Consider the following 13,813-nt stretch of genomic DNA (forward strand, 5'->3'; position numbering starts at 1 on the left):
TTCTGGGGCTCCAGGACAGGCGCAGCCCCTTCTACCAAGAGGGCTAATGGTTTTGCTCCCTGCAAACTGGGGAAGCAACTGAGCCAGGGAGGGGGCGGGACCACACTGCTGTTTCCAAAAATACTTTAATATTGGGTCCTCTTTTAGGTCGTGTGCGGAGCGGTGACCGCATGTAAGGCTGGAGAGTGGGTGCCCCGCCCCCTTTCGAGGCTGCACGGGTGGTGGTGGGCGGGCGCCACGTGCACACGCCCCATGCTGTTGATGGTCCGGGGGTCGTTCCAGCTGCTGGTCCGGCCGTTGATCAAGACCGCGGCCCGCAGTGCCGACTTGACGGCCGTCTCCACCCAGCCGTGCGGGTAGGCCGTGTGCTCTCCAGCGAAGTAGATGCAGCCGTAGGGGGCCGCCCAATCGTGCTCCTGCCCCTCGTCCTTGTCGGTTCGCCAGAGCATCGGGGGCTGCACCACGAAGCCGCCCTGGCTGTGCGGGTCCTCCGCCCAGCGCTTGACGATGCCGCTGCCGTCCCAGAGCCGGTACACGATGGGCCCGTGAAGCGCCGCCACGTCGTCGAGCGCCAAGCGCAGGGCTTCAGACAGGCTCAGGCCAGCAAACGTGGCAGCCGCGTCCGACCACGTGTACGAGGCGAGCAGCAGCGCGCCCTCGCCAGGCGGCGGGTAGAATATCACGCGCGACGGGCGGTCGGTGTTCGAGTGGCCGCCTTCGATGTGCTCGTCGTGCCAGAAGGGCCGGCGGAAGCTCAGGAACACCTTGGTGGCCGGCACGTAGTGCAGCGCGCGCACCGCCTCTTGCCGCTTGCGCGTCAGCGGCGGCGTGAAGGTGATGCGCTGCAGCGCAGGCCCGCTCACCGTCAGCAGCACCACGTCGGCCGTCAAGGACTTCAGATTCCGGGCCCGGCGCGAGGCCTCGATGTGCACGCTCAGCTCGTGCGTCCCCTGCTTAATCGCCACGACGGGCGAGTGCAGCAGCACAGGCCCCGACAGCGAGCTCAGCAGCGCGCGCGGCAACAGGTCCCAGCCGCCCACGATGCGGCTGTACCTGCGGCGGGGCGGGTGCGTGATGGGCTCTCGGGCCCTGCATCTCCGCAGCGGCCCCTCCCCAGACACTCCCCGCTCCCTTTCTCACCTGCCGGTTCCCTTTAATCCCACCCCTTCATCTACCCCCGCCCTCGTCAGTCCCCGATGGCCCCCCCGAGGCCCGGGAGCAGAGCGGTGTGACCCGGGAACCCCGCCTCGTCCCCTCAGGGCCACGCCACTCTCCAGGTACCTTTCTTCCCCTGGAGGACCCAGGATGCGGGGGCGAGTGTGGCGGGACGAGCGCGCCTCTCCGCCCCCCTGGGCCCCTGCCTCCACCTCTACAGGCCGCGCCCACCCCGCCAGCCCCTCCCACTCCGTCTGTCCAGCCCGCAGCCTCACCGGAGCCAGTCGCTGAGGCAGCTGTGAGCCCGCAGGGCCTCGGCGAAGCTGAGATAGAAGAAGCCGTCCTTGGACATCACGTCTCCCAGGAGCTGAACGGCAGGCTGGCTCAGGTTCCCCTCCCCGAGGAGGTATTCCTGGGGGACAGCGGGGCCCAGGTCAGGGCCCAGGCAGGCTGCACCTGCCGGCTCCGTACCCCCTCCCACGGGGCCGCTCCCCGCGGAGCCTCTTACTTAGTTCAGTGACACGACCGCGCTTAGTGCGGTTCCCTGCACCTCAGCGATATGGCGCCCCCCCCCCCGCCCTTGTGACAGATGAGGGAAAACGAAGCCCAAAGAGGGGCGTGTCCAGCCCCGTCAGGCAGGGAGGAGGTGGCAGGCCTGGGGTCCCAGTTTCCTGCCCTCTGACTCCCCGCCCAAGGCCCCATGGGCACCCTCCTTGTCGTCATTTCTCAGACAGCGACAGCGAGGCCCTCACTCACCAGGAGCGTGTGCCTTTCAAACTTCATCATTGCCTTTCTGCAGCCCAGTGTTCTGAGATCTTTGATGGCCTGTGGCGGGACAAGCAGATGGCGCTGAGCTGTGGGGACAGGACCGGGGAGGCCCCACCCGGGGTCCAAACCTGGCTTCTCTTCCTGCTCCTGCCCATGGCCGGCCATTTACCTCTCTTGTTCAAGCTGCCAGGATGTTGCCCACGCTCGGCCCTCAGCCTTGCCCTCCACTGCAACTACGTCGCCACCCTGGGAAGTCTTCCTGAGTCGTTCCTACCCCTCATTCCCTGGGCGCTCGGTCCGCCCAGACAATGTCACACTCATCCTGGTTGGGTGTTATTTTGCCTGCCTCTGTCCCAGCCTGTGCGCTCCACGCGCTGTGTCCTTATGGACAGTAATTATTTGTCTCAGTCAGCGCTGTGTCCTTATGGACGGTAATTATCTGTCGCCTGGATCGTTGTGGGCGCAGACGGAAGTGGAGTCCCTTCTGCCACCCACCCATCAGCCCTGACAGGGCATGACTGCTCACGGGGGTTTATTCACGGCACCTCCCCTGCCCACAGCCTTCTGTGGCTCCCCAGTGCCTGGAGCCGCAGAGTTCCAGCCCTCAGCCTGCCGTTCAAGGCCGCTGCCAGCCCCTCGGTCACCATCTCTCAGGGCAACTTCAGGTCTACAGCACAGTGTCCAGTGCCCAGACCACCCTTGAGTCTCCCCCACCTCCATGCCCCTGCACTTGCTCATCCCCCTCATCTTTGCCGGGCATCCAAGTGGTCATCCTTCACTGCTTTGTTCAAGTCTCATCCCCTCCCGGAAGACTCGCTGCCCTCTGTTTTCAGCCCTCTCCTTTGTCCACCTGGCTTCTCTCTTGTGGCCGGGGAACTCCCTGAAGGAGGTGTCCCTTCACTCACTCACTCACTCACTCACCCTTCCCCTCACATTTCCCTAGGCTCCTTAAGCTGGCAGGGCACAGAAATGGCCTGGACTAAGTGCCCACCCTTGTCCACAAGAGGAGATGGACAATTAGGAGCTCCCATAGGAGGCTTAGGCTGGCTCCTCCCTGAGGGCATCAGGGGAGGCTGCCTGGAGGAGGGGACACTGAAGCTGGTTCTTGAGGGATGAAAAGGGTTCCCTGGGTGGGAAAAGGAAAAGGCCTTCCAGGCAGGGTCAGTGGCATGGGTGTGGGACGGCGGACAAGCATAGTGCATACGAAGGAGTACAGAGCCGAAGGTGTTTGGGCCACCATGAGAGTTTGGGGTGGGCAATAAAAATTTCTTGGAGAGAAGATGGGGCTAAAGGAGTGGGAGAGACCAGACTGCTCAGGGCTTGAACCTGAGGCTGAGGCGCTAGGGAGCACAGGGGGTTGTGAGCAGGGTGGGCCGGGGTGAGGATGCAGGGAGCGGTCCAGGCCTGAGCTGGGGCTGGAGCTGGGGGGACAGAGAGGTAGGAACAGTGTGAGACAGTTGAGGGCAGGACGGATGGAGCTGGGGCCTGACAGGGAAGGCAGGAAGCGAGGATGGCCCCTGGAGTTCCGCTTCGTGACTGGGGGTGGTGATGATGGCACTGTTGTGAGACGGGGAACCCAGGAATCTGAGTAGGTTCAGGGAAGCTGCCGCCGAGCTCAGTGGGAGCTGGAGGGTGCTGGGGGATGGCCAGGGGGAGACAGACATAGGTCTGGGTCTCAGGAGATGGACTTGGAAAACATAAGCCCACAGATCATAGTTTAAACCAAAGGTGTAGAGGGACTTCCCTGGCGGTCCAGTGGTTAAGACTCCGAGCTCCCAATGCAGGGGGCATGGAGTCAATCCCTAGTCAGGGAACTAAGATCCCACACCCCACGTGCCGAATGACGCAGCCTAAAAAAACCCAAAACCAACCAACAAAAAAACCCAAAGGTGTAGAAAGGTGAGGTTGTCCCGGCCAGTGTGTGAGTGAGAAGGGGATGGGAGATGGGGATCAGCAGGGCTTACGGGGAAACTAAAGATGGAAGAGCCAGTGATGGGAGACCAGAAGGAATGGGAAAAGGAAAGCTAGGCCAGGAGGAGGAAAGGGCATGGGACACAACAGCGTGGAGGACGGGGGCAGGGGGACAGGGCTGCAGGGCTCGCGGACGCGCCTACCCTGTTGAGAGCCATCTGGTAGATTTCTTCGGGAGAGTGGCCTTTCTCCTTGGGATGCAGCTTGTAGCCCAGCTTCTCAGGCATCTTCTCCACCACGTAGTTCCGCAGCTTCACCTCATTCACCTCCGTCCACGTGTTCTCGTCGTACTGGGTGAATTTGGTCAGATTGAGTCCCAGGCTCTTGCAGAGCTCATGGAGGATCCTGAGGGAGTGGGAGCCGCTGGTGAGGGTCGGGCGGGGGAGGTGGGGGCCCCTCTCCCCAGTGGGGCTTGGAGAAGGGAAGGGGGTGGGTGGGGCAGCTGGGGACGGGGCTTGGGGCTGGGCATGAGGCTGGAGCCGGGCTAGATTAGGGGTCGTCAGTGCCAGGGATGGGAATGAAAGGGGAACAAGGCTGGAAGGCTGAGGGCGGCAGCACTTCAGGACTGGCTTTGGAGGGGGAGGTCGCTTTCACTGGGGATCAAGTAGGAATGGGGACAGAGTTGTGTTGGATGGGGGTGGGAGCTGGGGATGGGGAAAGGACCAGGGTCGGGGAAGATAGAGCTGGGGGTCTGGAAGGGCTGGACGCAGTGGCCTGAGCACTTCAGGGGTTCAGTGGTGGGGCTGGAGCCGGGAGGCCTGGAAGTGTCAGTCAGGAAAAGGACAGAGCTGGAGGCTGGGTCTAGGCCTGACTTGACTGGGGCGCCAGGTTTGGGGTCAGAGTTGAGGTTCGTGCTGGTACTGGAGCAGTGATTGAGTTGGGAATCTGGTTGAGTCTGGGCTCAGAGGTGGGGGCTGGGGTGGCCCCGCGCCTGCCTGGCCCCCAGGTCAGGCCCCACCTGTGCGAGCTGGGCATGCGCATGGCTCCCAGCTCCCCAATCCAGCCGGTCTTCCGGTCCCGGTAGGTGAAGATTCGGCCCCCAATCCTGTTGTCTGCCTCCAGGATGGTGACCTGAGGGACGATGGGCAGCAAGCAGATGCTTTAGCTCCTCCCACTGACCCCCCCATCTCAACCCTGTTGCAGCCCCCGCCCCGGGCACCCACCCAACCTTCCAACCCCACAGCAGCACAGATGAAGATGAAGGAAGGATCTTTTTCTATGGGGAGGTGGGAGGGGCTGGTGGGAGAACAGAAAGTCATAGTGAACATGTACAATGTGACAATTTCCAGACTGCAGCAGGAAGGCCGCTGGCCAGATTTCAGAGGGACTTCCCAGCTCAGGGAGTGGGGAGATTTCTCGTGTGTACTGAAGCCACTGGCCTGGCCCATACTCATTCTTGGATTTCAGCGAGAGCGACAGGGGTTAGACTTCAGGGGGCACTTCCCCTTGTGTGGAGTTTCCATCTCCACCAACACACGTTCCCCCCAGGAGGTTGGAGGAGGTTTCAAGGGACTTTCCTCCAGGATGAGAGCGGGGCAGGGAAAGTCAAAGCCCCCTCAGCACAGACACACGTTCTCTCTGGGTTTCATGTTAGAGCAGAGGGTTCCAGGCCTCGCTCCCCAGACCACAAGGAAAGCATAGCTCCCTCTCTCCGCCTCCCATCACCCCCACCCCTCAACAGGGACGTAGCCAGGTCCCTCTACCCAGGACTCCCAGCCGCAGCAGGAAAGACTCAAGGTAGACAGCAAGCAGCACTTCTCACCTTGTGTCCAGCATCGCTGAGCACCTTTGCGGCCAACAACCCAGCCACGCCCGCACCAACCACAACCACCCTCCGGGGCTTCGAGGTCCGGTTGAGGCCCAAGGTCACGACTCTGAGCAGCTGCTCATAGTCGGGATCCTGCATGCACTTCTCGAAGGGGTCGTGGCTCTGGGCAGTTTGCCAGTCCAGGGAGGCTGCCAGGCTGAGGAGGACGGGGACCAGCGCGAGGAGGCGCCAGGCTGGGGGTAAGAAGGACAGGGTCAGCGGGCAGGTCAGCGGGTATGTGGGGAGAGAAAAGCGGGTTCTGCCCCCTCCCCTGCTTACTTACCCAAGGAGTGCATGTCTCTCTGGGGGGAGACGTGTCTGGGTTGGAGGGGAAGCAGGGCCACTGTGACAGGAGCCTGTGTCCCCCCCAGCCTGGCCCGCTGTGGGCTGCCCCGCGCCCACCTCAGCCCTCCCCACTATGGCTCCGGTCTCTCTAGACGTGTGTGTCCCCTGATTCCGGGCTAGCCGGCTCCTGGTCTCTGCTCGCCTGTCTCCTCTCCTCTCCTGTCTCTCTTCTCTGTCCCCTCTTTCTCTCACCTCCTCTGGGTCTCCCTGTTTCTCCCTTATCTGCCCTGCTCAGCCCTGTCTCCCCGTCTATTTCCGTGGGGCCCAGTCTCTCTGCAGCCTCCTCGCTACCTCGGCCTCCGCACGCAGCAGCACCTCCTCTCTCCTCTGTCCCCTCCGCCTGTCTGCCGAGTCCCCCCTCTCGGTCCTTAAACCGAGCCGAGCCCCGCCCTCCCCTCCCTTTTGGGAAATCGAGCTGTGGGAAACGAAACTCCTTTCCTGGGCGGCGGGTCAGATGCTCAGAGTCTAGTTGAGGCCGGAGGGGGCGCGGCGGAGGGGGAAGGGGTCGGGAGGAAGCAAATCAGTCTGGCCTGCCCCGAGCCCTTGGTCCCCCTGATCTGATCGCAGGGCCCCTGTGTCTGCCCTCTCCTCTGCCCTCTCTGCCTCTTTCATTCTCAGAGCAGGGGGAGAGGCGGCCTCTGGCCTTGGGGCTGCGTGTGCCCTGCGACAGCCTCTGAGTCCTTCTCTGTGTCAGCCGTCCCTGTGCGCTGGAGGGCCCTCGCTGGCCCCCGCCACATGGCCGCTCTGAGCTCAGTGAAACGGGCACAGCAGGGGACTCGCAGGCAGCAGCTCGTGGTCGGTGGCACGAGCTCTGGGCCAGCCTGCCTGGGTCCTGAGTCTGGCACCTGCCAGCGGGGGACTTGGAGCAGGCCTTCCCCTCTCTTTGGCTCCGGTGTCATCTGTCAAGGGGGGTCGCTCCTGTGCTGGCGGGAGTAGGCAGTGAATCCAGGTCAGGGCCCTGGGAACAGCAGCCGGGTCAGTACTAGAAGCTGCTTCTTAGGAAATGCCAGCTGCTGCCGCCGAGCGGGTGCTAGAGGGATTCAGTGAAGGCCCCCTCAACCCCAGCCCTGCGCAAGGAGCCCGTCCCCCCTGCGCTGAGAACCACTGTGGCGCTCGGCTCAGGCTAGGGCTTCGGCGGCAGGAGGGGGCACCTCGGAGAAACTGTCCAGTGCTTCTGTCTCTCTCCCTGGCTTTGGCCATCACCACCCGCTGTCCGTGGGGCCCTTTTCTCCTGAGGGGCGAGGGGCAGGCAGTGAGAACAGGGTGACCCGGCTCCAAGGAGACCCTGCGTGGCTCATGGCTTTGGGGCTTTAGCCAAGGGGACACATGGTGGGTCCCTTGAAGGGGGTGGGGAGAGGCAATCTTGGGGATTTTTCTTGGGGTTGGAGGAGAGAGCACCAGGCGAGTGGTGAGGAGGAAAGCCAGAGGGCGGCAGGTCCTCTGCAGCAACCAGTTGGGAAAATCCAAACAGTAAATGAAAGAGGGATGTGGTTTGACGGAGGTATGGGGTTGGAGGGGGTGCATACCAGTGAGTCAGAAAACATCTGATGCGGGTGGGGAGGCGGTGGCCAAGAAGGGAACAAAATCAGTGAGCTGGACACTGAGAGAAAGCCAAGGGCGAGAGTCAGCAAAAACCAGCAGCGAGAGGCTTGCCGCTCTCTGAGGTGGCCTGTGCTCAGAGCTCTGCCCTGGGTAGAGGAGGAATCTGAGGCCCAGAGGTGGCCAGGGGCCGGGCAGGGGCGGACCCCAGGACTGGCACAGGCCTCAGAGCTGGCAGGCCTTCCCATCGCAGACCCCGCCTGCTTCATTCACAATGACGTGGAGGGTTGGCGTGCCATCTCGTCAGGACCTTACGCACCTTGTGAGGGAGGGGGAACCTGGCCCGCGGCGGGGAAGGCACTTGCCCCGGGTCCCACAGTGGGACACAGCAGAGCTGGGAGTCCACCGGATCCCAGGTCCCTACCCCAACCCCGTCCCCTTCCCGGAGGCCCCTCTGCTCTACGGCCTCATGGCAATGTCCCACACAGAGAAAGGGAGCAGCAAGAACATGGAAGCAGAAAGGGATGGAGGCAGCAGAGCCAAGGGGCTCCCAGGGCACGTCTGGGCAAGGAGTGTTGGTCCGCAGAGCATCTGGGTTGACCCCCTGGTCTCTCCTGCACAAGGTCTCTGTTCACAGTTCTCCCGGCTCCGGGCACACCCCCAGTTCACCCCCTGGACTCTATGGAAGGCGTGCAGCCTTACCCCAGAGACCCCATGCAAGGAGTCAGGTGGGGAGGCGAGCAGGACTCACGGAGGCTACGAGGGCAAGGCCTGCTCGGTCTCCTTGATGCTGATAAAGTGACGGTGGGTCCTGCTGAGTACTGCGTGCCCGACACGCTACACGTTCTATTTCACTGGCTCCAGTGACAAGTCTCACAGGGTGGGTTGAGCTGTCCCCATTGTACAGTGGAGAAAACTGGGGCTCAGATCAGGCACCGGCTAAGAAGGGGCAGAACCTGTGTTTGATCCCAGCGGCCCGGCTCCAGGATGGTTAACACTTGGTTAGCTCAGGCTCGTGGACCGGGGATGGGGCCCGGGCAGGGGCTCCCCGTCTCGGTGCTATGCAGTTGGGACCATTTTTGTGAGGAAGGTCCTGTGCATTGTAGGATGTTGAGTAGCATCACTGGCCTCTACCCACCAGATGCCAGTAGCACTTGCCCCTCAAGGCTTAACAGCTACCAATGTCTCTAGACATCGCCAACCATTCCCAGGGGAAGGGGAGGCAGACTCTCCCCTGCTGAGAAGCACGGGGCTAGGGTTTGGTTGATGTTGGGTGGAACGCCCAAGAGCGGCCAGATATGGTCCATGGTACAGTTGGCAGGAAAAGAAATGCTGGAAGGCCATACACCAAAGGTTGTTTTGGGGTCAAGAGATTATGAGTAATTTGGGGGTTGCTTTGGTAGAAATAACTGGATCTTCCAGACTCATTCCTGATAAAATCAGAGATTGGTGTTAGGGTTGAATTTAGGGTATTAGGGTATGAATTAGGGTCATGAGAAAGAGTGGTTTGGATTAGGTTAGGTTTCCTAAGCTTGTGAGTAGGAGATATAGGACACACAGCGAGAACTGAGGGTGGGGGCAGATGGTGGGAAAGACCTGGGGCTTTTTCAACCCTTTCAGGTAAAAATTGTCTCTAGGGAGAAAACCCTACCTTATTTGCCTGGCTTCTAGAACCACAATGACAGTTCTAACGGGGTTAGGTCACATCCGAAGCAGCCAGAGACCTGGCCCCGCTCCCCCGCCACCCCGGCGGGGCCTCTGTGGCCCCTCAGGGCAGCTACTAGTGATGGTGGCCACAGAGATGGGCAACGGACAGGGCTAGTGCCTTATATATATTCTTTCCTCTGAGTCAGTCCAAAGACCCTGAGTGGTCAGTATTAAAACTTTCACCAAGTCTCAGAGGAGGGCAGGGCCTACCCAGGGCATGCCAAGGGCCCCAGGCAGAAGTTGGGGGTCCAGAACTGGATGGGGAGGGGTGCAGAGGGCAGAGGACAGACCTACTTGAGGCCCTGATCTCTGGCCTGACCCCTAGACAGGGGCCCCCTTCCCTCAGAGCCCCCTTGCCCCTCCTTCCCCAGTTTCCAGAATCCCAGGGCTCTGATGGGGGCACTCACTGCATGGCTGGCTCTGGTGGGCTCTCTCAGCGCCCATGGCCTTTCTGGTTAGCCCGGGACAGAAGTCATCGTTGGGTGTGTGCGAAACCGGGCTGAGTGGTGCTGGCTCTGTCCCGATTCCCTTGTTAGACCAGAGATGCCAGGGTCCTGGTGTGGGGTCAGAGCACTTGGGAGGCCGTGGAGCGCAGATGCCCCCTTCTCGAAAGCTTTTTATTACGGAAAATTTCAAACACATATAAAAACAGACTAGGATGATGAAGCCAGGTGCATTCATCGCCTCATAGCCTATCTTGTTTCATTTGCACTTTCTCCCTCCCCCACTGATTATTTTACAGCAAACCCCAGACATATTATCATTTTTGTAGGTGAATACTTGAGGATGTTTCCGTAAGACAGAAGTTGGCAAACTTTTTCTATAAACATTTGAGGCTTTTGGGGCCACGTGGTCTCCACCTCGCCTACTCAACTCTGTCCTCCCAGCAGTCACAGCATGTAAATGGATGGGTGTGGCTGTGTTCCAATAAAACTTTACTTACAAAAACGGGAAGTGGGGTCACAGTTTGCCAACCTCTGCGCTAAAAGAACAGAACTTGGTGGGAGGGATAAATTGGGAGCTTGGGACTGACATATATACACTGCTATATATAAAATAGATAACTAATAAGGACCTACTGTACGGCACAGGGAACTCTACTCAGTACTCTGTAATGACATATATGTGATTAGAATCTAAAAAAGAGTGGATTTATGTATATGTATAACTGATTCACTTTGCTGTATAGCAGAAAATAACACAACATTGTAAATCAACTCTACGCCAATAAAAATTAATTAAAAAAGATAAGAACTGGGCTTTCCTGGTGGCGCAGTGGTTGAGAATCTGCCTGCTAATGCAGGGGACACGGGTTCGAGCCCTGGTCTGGGAAGATCCCACATGCCGTGGAGCAACTAGGCCCGTGAGCCACAACTACTGAGCCTGCGCATCTGGAGCCTGTGCTCCGCAACAAGAGAGGCCACGATAGTGAGAGGCCCGCGCTCCGCGATGAAGAGTGGCCCCCGCTCGCCGCAACTAGAGAAAGCCCTTGCACAGAAACTACGACCCAACACAGCCAAAAAATAAATAAATAAATATATAAAATTTAAAAAAAAAAAAAGATGGCTCATGGCTGGCAAGCTTACCTTCCACCAGCTTTAAAAAAAAAAAAAAAAAAAAGATAAGAACTTATTTGCTTTTTCAAAAATAAAACTCCAATACCATTATCACATTTAAAAATGATATTAAATCAATGCTTACACTTCCCTGATTATCTCAAAACGTGTTTGTTTTTTTTTTCTTTGGGCCACGCCATGCAGCATGCAGGATCTTAGTTCCCCGACCAGGGATCGAACCTGTGTTCCCTGCACTGGGAGCGCGTAGTCTCAACCACTGGACCACCAGGGAAGTCCCATCAAAACTTTTTTTTCTTTTAACAGTTGGTTTGAATCAACATTCACAGAGCCCACACTGCATCTGAGTGATACTGAGTATCTTTGTCAGGAAGTGTCACTTTCAGTTCAGTGGATTTGGGGGTCTATGCTCTTAGAACCCAGGGGTGGGGTCTGATGTGGCCCCACGGCCCCAGGCTAGGCCTGAGCCTAGCAGAGCAGCACACCTGGGCTCTGCCTCGGGGAAATCTCAGCAGGTCATGGGGTTGAACCAGGATGGTGTCTGGAGGTGAGGTGTGGGCAGTGCCCAGATGGGTCTCTGGAGTGTGAAGTGACCAGTGCCAAGGTGTGTGAGGGCTGTGGGACAGGCCCAGGGGTGGCTCAGGACAGTTAGGTCTGGCTGGGGGTTGGCTGGTGTCTACAAGCAGACCCGACTTCAGAGGGTGAGGGATTTTGTTCCTGGGAAGTTCTGCAGAGAGCTGCTGGTCTGAGGGCAGACTTTTAAAGCACCAAGGCAGTTTTGAGGTTGACTGAAAACCTTGGGAGCAGTGGTGTGCTGGAGCTGGCTCACACCTATTCACGAGAGCCGACCATTTAATTTTCGGATCTCTTTTTTGGTTTTGCTTTGCGAGCCATTATTAAAAAATTAAAATCTTTACAATTAATTTTATTAAAAACAAAGATAATACTCAAAATTCATCCCTTAATTATCTGATTACGTTTTACTATTACATATATACTCCCGAGGTGAATTAGTTGCATCTACACAGTGTGTGTCAATTTCCCAAATTTGTGTTTGGTGACTTCACCTCGGTGGCTTGAAATCAGCCATAGTGGGAGAATTTACACCATGGGAATGGGCATATGCTATCAGTCAGGGCTTTCCCTGACCCTGGAGGGCCGACTGCTACCAGCACACCACTGCTTGAGACTCATTTGTTTCAACTTCCCTTTGGAGATCAAGGCTGCTCGACCTCTGGAAATCTCTGGCTGTTTCAAACATCTGACTCTCTGATGCCCAGCTGTGCCAGATGAGGCAGGGGCATCAGCCTGGGGAAAGGGCCGGGCCATAACGGAGGCAGTTGTTTGAGGGTGTCTTGGAGATGAAAAGCGAGTCGTAACCATAAACCCACAGTTGCCACTCTTACCCCTAAACAGGGAGAAGAAATGCCGTAACAGCTTACTGAGGGAGAGATTCACCTTTAAAAGCCTCTGACTCCGAATTTAGTCACCACGCTTGTCTTCATGTTAATTAATGAAGAGGAACTTAAGGAGAGGCCATTTGTCTGGACTGACAAGGAAATGCATCTGTTTTCTTCCTAGAAAGGGAAACTGCAATTACAATGAAGCCAGCATTCGCGGGGTGGTACCCAGTCAGCTGCTGACCCTGTTGCAATCTTGGGAATGCCTCTGGCTCCCCCAGGAAGCTGCTGGAGCCATTCCCCCCATGGTGCCCAAGCACTGGAGCCCCCACTCTGGCACGGATGTTGTGTCGATTTATTATAATCGCTTGTGTCCTTCAAAGTGGGATGCCCGAGATCCCTTGGGGTGTGGGAGGAAAATATTAGAACTTCCAATTTGTTTTTATTTAAAAAATACAACTATAAGAAAGCAATTAAGCTCCACTAATGTTTAATATGCAAAGTAATAGGTATACGCATTGGAAGTGCAAGCTCAAGGAATTTTTTTTTTCTTATCGAGATTGTGTGGCCCCTGCCAGTGACCTCATGCGCAGAGAATTATCGTTCCATTTTTGAAACCCCAATGCTAGATCAGGATCTGGTAGGTAGCAGGTGCTCCAAAGATGGATGCTGAATGAATACATGTAGGTAAAACACTACTTCCTACTTTCTAAGAGGACTCAAGGCCTCCCCATCTCTCCTCACCTCAGGTGAGGGAGTCAGATACAGGTCCCGGATGAAGTCACGGCTCACAGATGGCACAGAGGGCCACTGTCGCAGGGGCTGGAGCCTTTGGAGAGAAGCAACTGGGGTTGCCGGGGTCTCCCTCTTCTAGCTCGTTCCCCTCCCTCTTCCATGGCTTCTGCTTGGATGGGACAGTGGTTCTTAGAAGCCCAAGATGGCCTGAGGAAATGACTCGTGATCATGACTTTGGGAAACTGGCCCATACATGTCCAGTGTCCTTGGGCCCTCCTTAGCCAAAACACGGCTTAGTGTGGCACAGGCTGAGGGAGGGTGGAGGGCAGACTTCCAATGCCCTGCACCAGGAGCAAGACCCGAGTGCTCGGCATCACTGGCGCCTACAGGGGCCAGGGTCAGAGGGAGAGCGTCAGGCCAGTATCTGGAAATCACCCGATACAAAGCTGCAGCCCAGCTTTACCTGCTGCCCACTGTTGAAGCACAACTAGAACCCTCCGGCCAGCCCCAGGTAACAGGGAGAGGAATGCTGCTGATGACACGCCTTGGGGATGGTGACAGATGACTGGATATTTATGAGTACTGGAAGATATGACCCAGCTATAATGGGTTTCCCCACCTGCTCCTCTCCTGCCATCAGCACCAGAGGAACCCACGTTGTGAACATGTGTATGTGTGTATGCACGTGTATGCACGCCTCGGCAGTGCATTTAGGTGTGCTTGCTTCTGAGTTTCAGACAAATGGCATCCCATTTGATCTGGAACCTGCTCTTTTCCCAACCTTCTTCTAAGTTATCCACATTAACAGCAGC

General features: G+C 57.7%; 1 protein-coding gene across 2 annotated transcripts in view; it reads right to left on the reverse strand.

Moving 5' to 3' along the window:
- Positions 1 to 143: 143 nt before the first annotated feature.
- The window catches only part of IL4I1 (interleukin 4 induced 1), a 39,206-nt gene continuing 25,536 nt past the window's right edge, over positions 144 to 13,813 (reverse strand). Inside the window, exons 1-8 of one of the 2 annotated variants that reach the window (XM_068527691.1) lie at positions 6,338 to 6,375; positions 5,985 to 6,019; positions 5,657 to 5,895; positions 4,853 to 4,965; positions 4,038 to 4,239; positions 1,912 to 1,980; positions 1,431 to 1,567; positions 144 to 1,053 (exon numbers count right to left, since the gene is read on the reverse strand). In XM_068527691.1, coding sequence (XP_068383792.1) covers positions 144 to 1,053; positions 1,431 to 1,567; positions 1,912 to 1,980; positions 4,038 to 4,239; positions 4,853 to 4,965; positions 5,657 to 5,895; positions 5,985 to 5,997 — 1,683 coding nt within the window. In that variant the 5' untranslated portion in view covers positions 5,998 to 6,019; positions 6,338 to 6,375. Of the gene's footprint in view, positions 1,054 to 1,430; positions 1,568 to 1,911; positions 1,981 to 4,037; positions 4,240 to 4,852; positions 4,966 to 5,656; positions 5,896 to 5,984; positions 6,020 to 6,337; positions 6,376 to 13,813 lie in introns of those variants that run through there. The other variant, XM_068527690.1, reaches the window with a different exon arrangement.

Source organism: Eschrichtius robustus, chromosome 19 (genome assembly GCF_028021215.1).
Source record: "Eschrichtius robustus isolate mEscRob2 chromosome 19, mEscRob2.pri, whole genome shotgun sequence".
NCBI classification, from domain to species: domain Eukaryota; kingdom Metazoa; phylum Chordata; class Mammalia; order Artiodactyla; family Eschrichtiidae; genus Eschrichtius; species Eschrichtius robustus.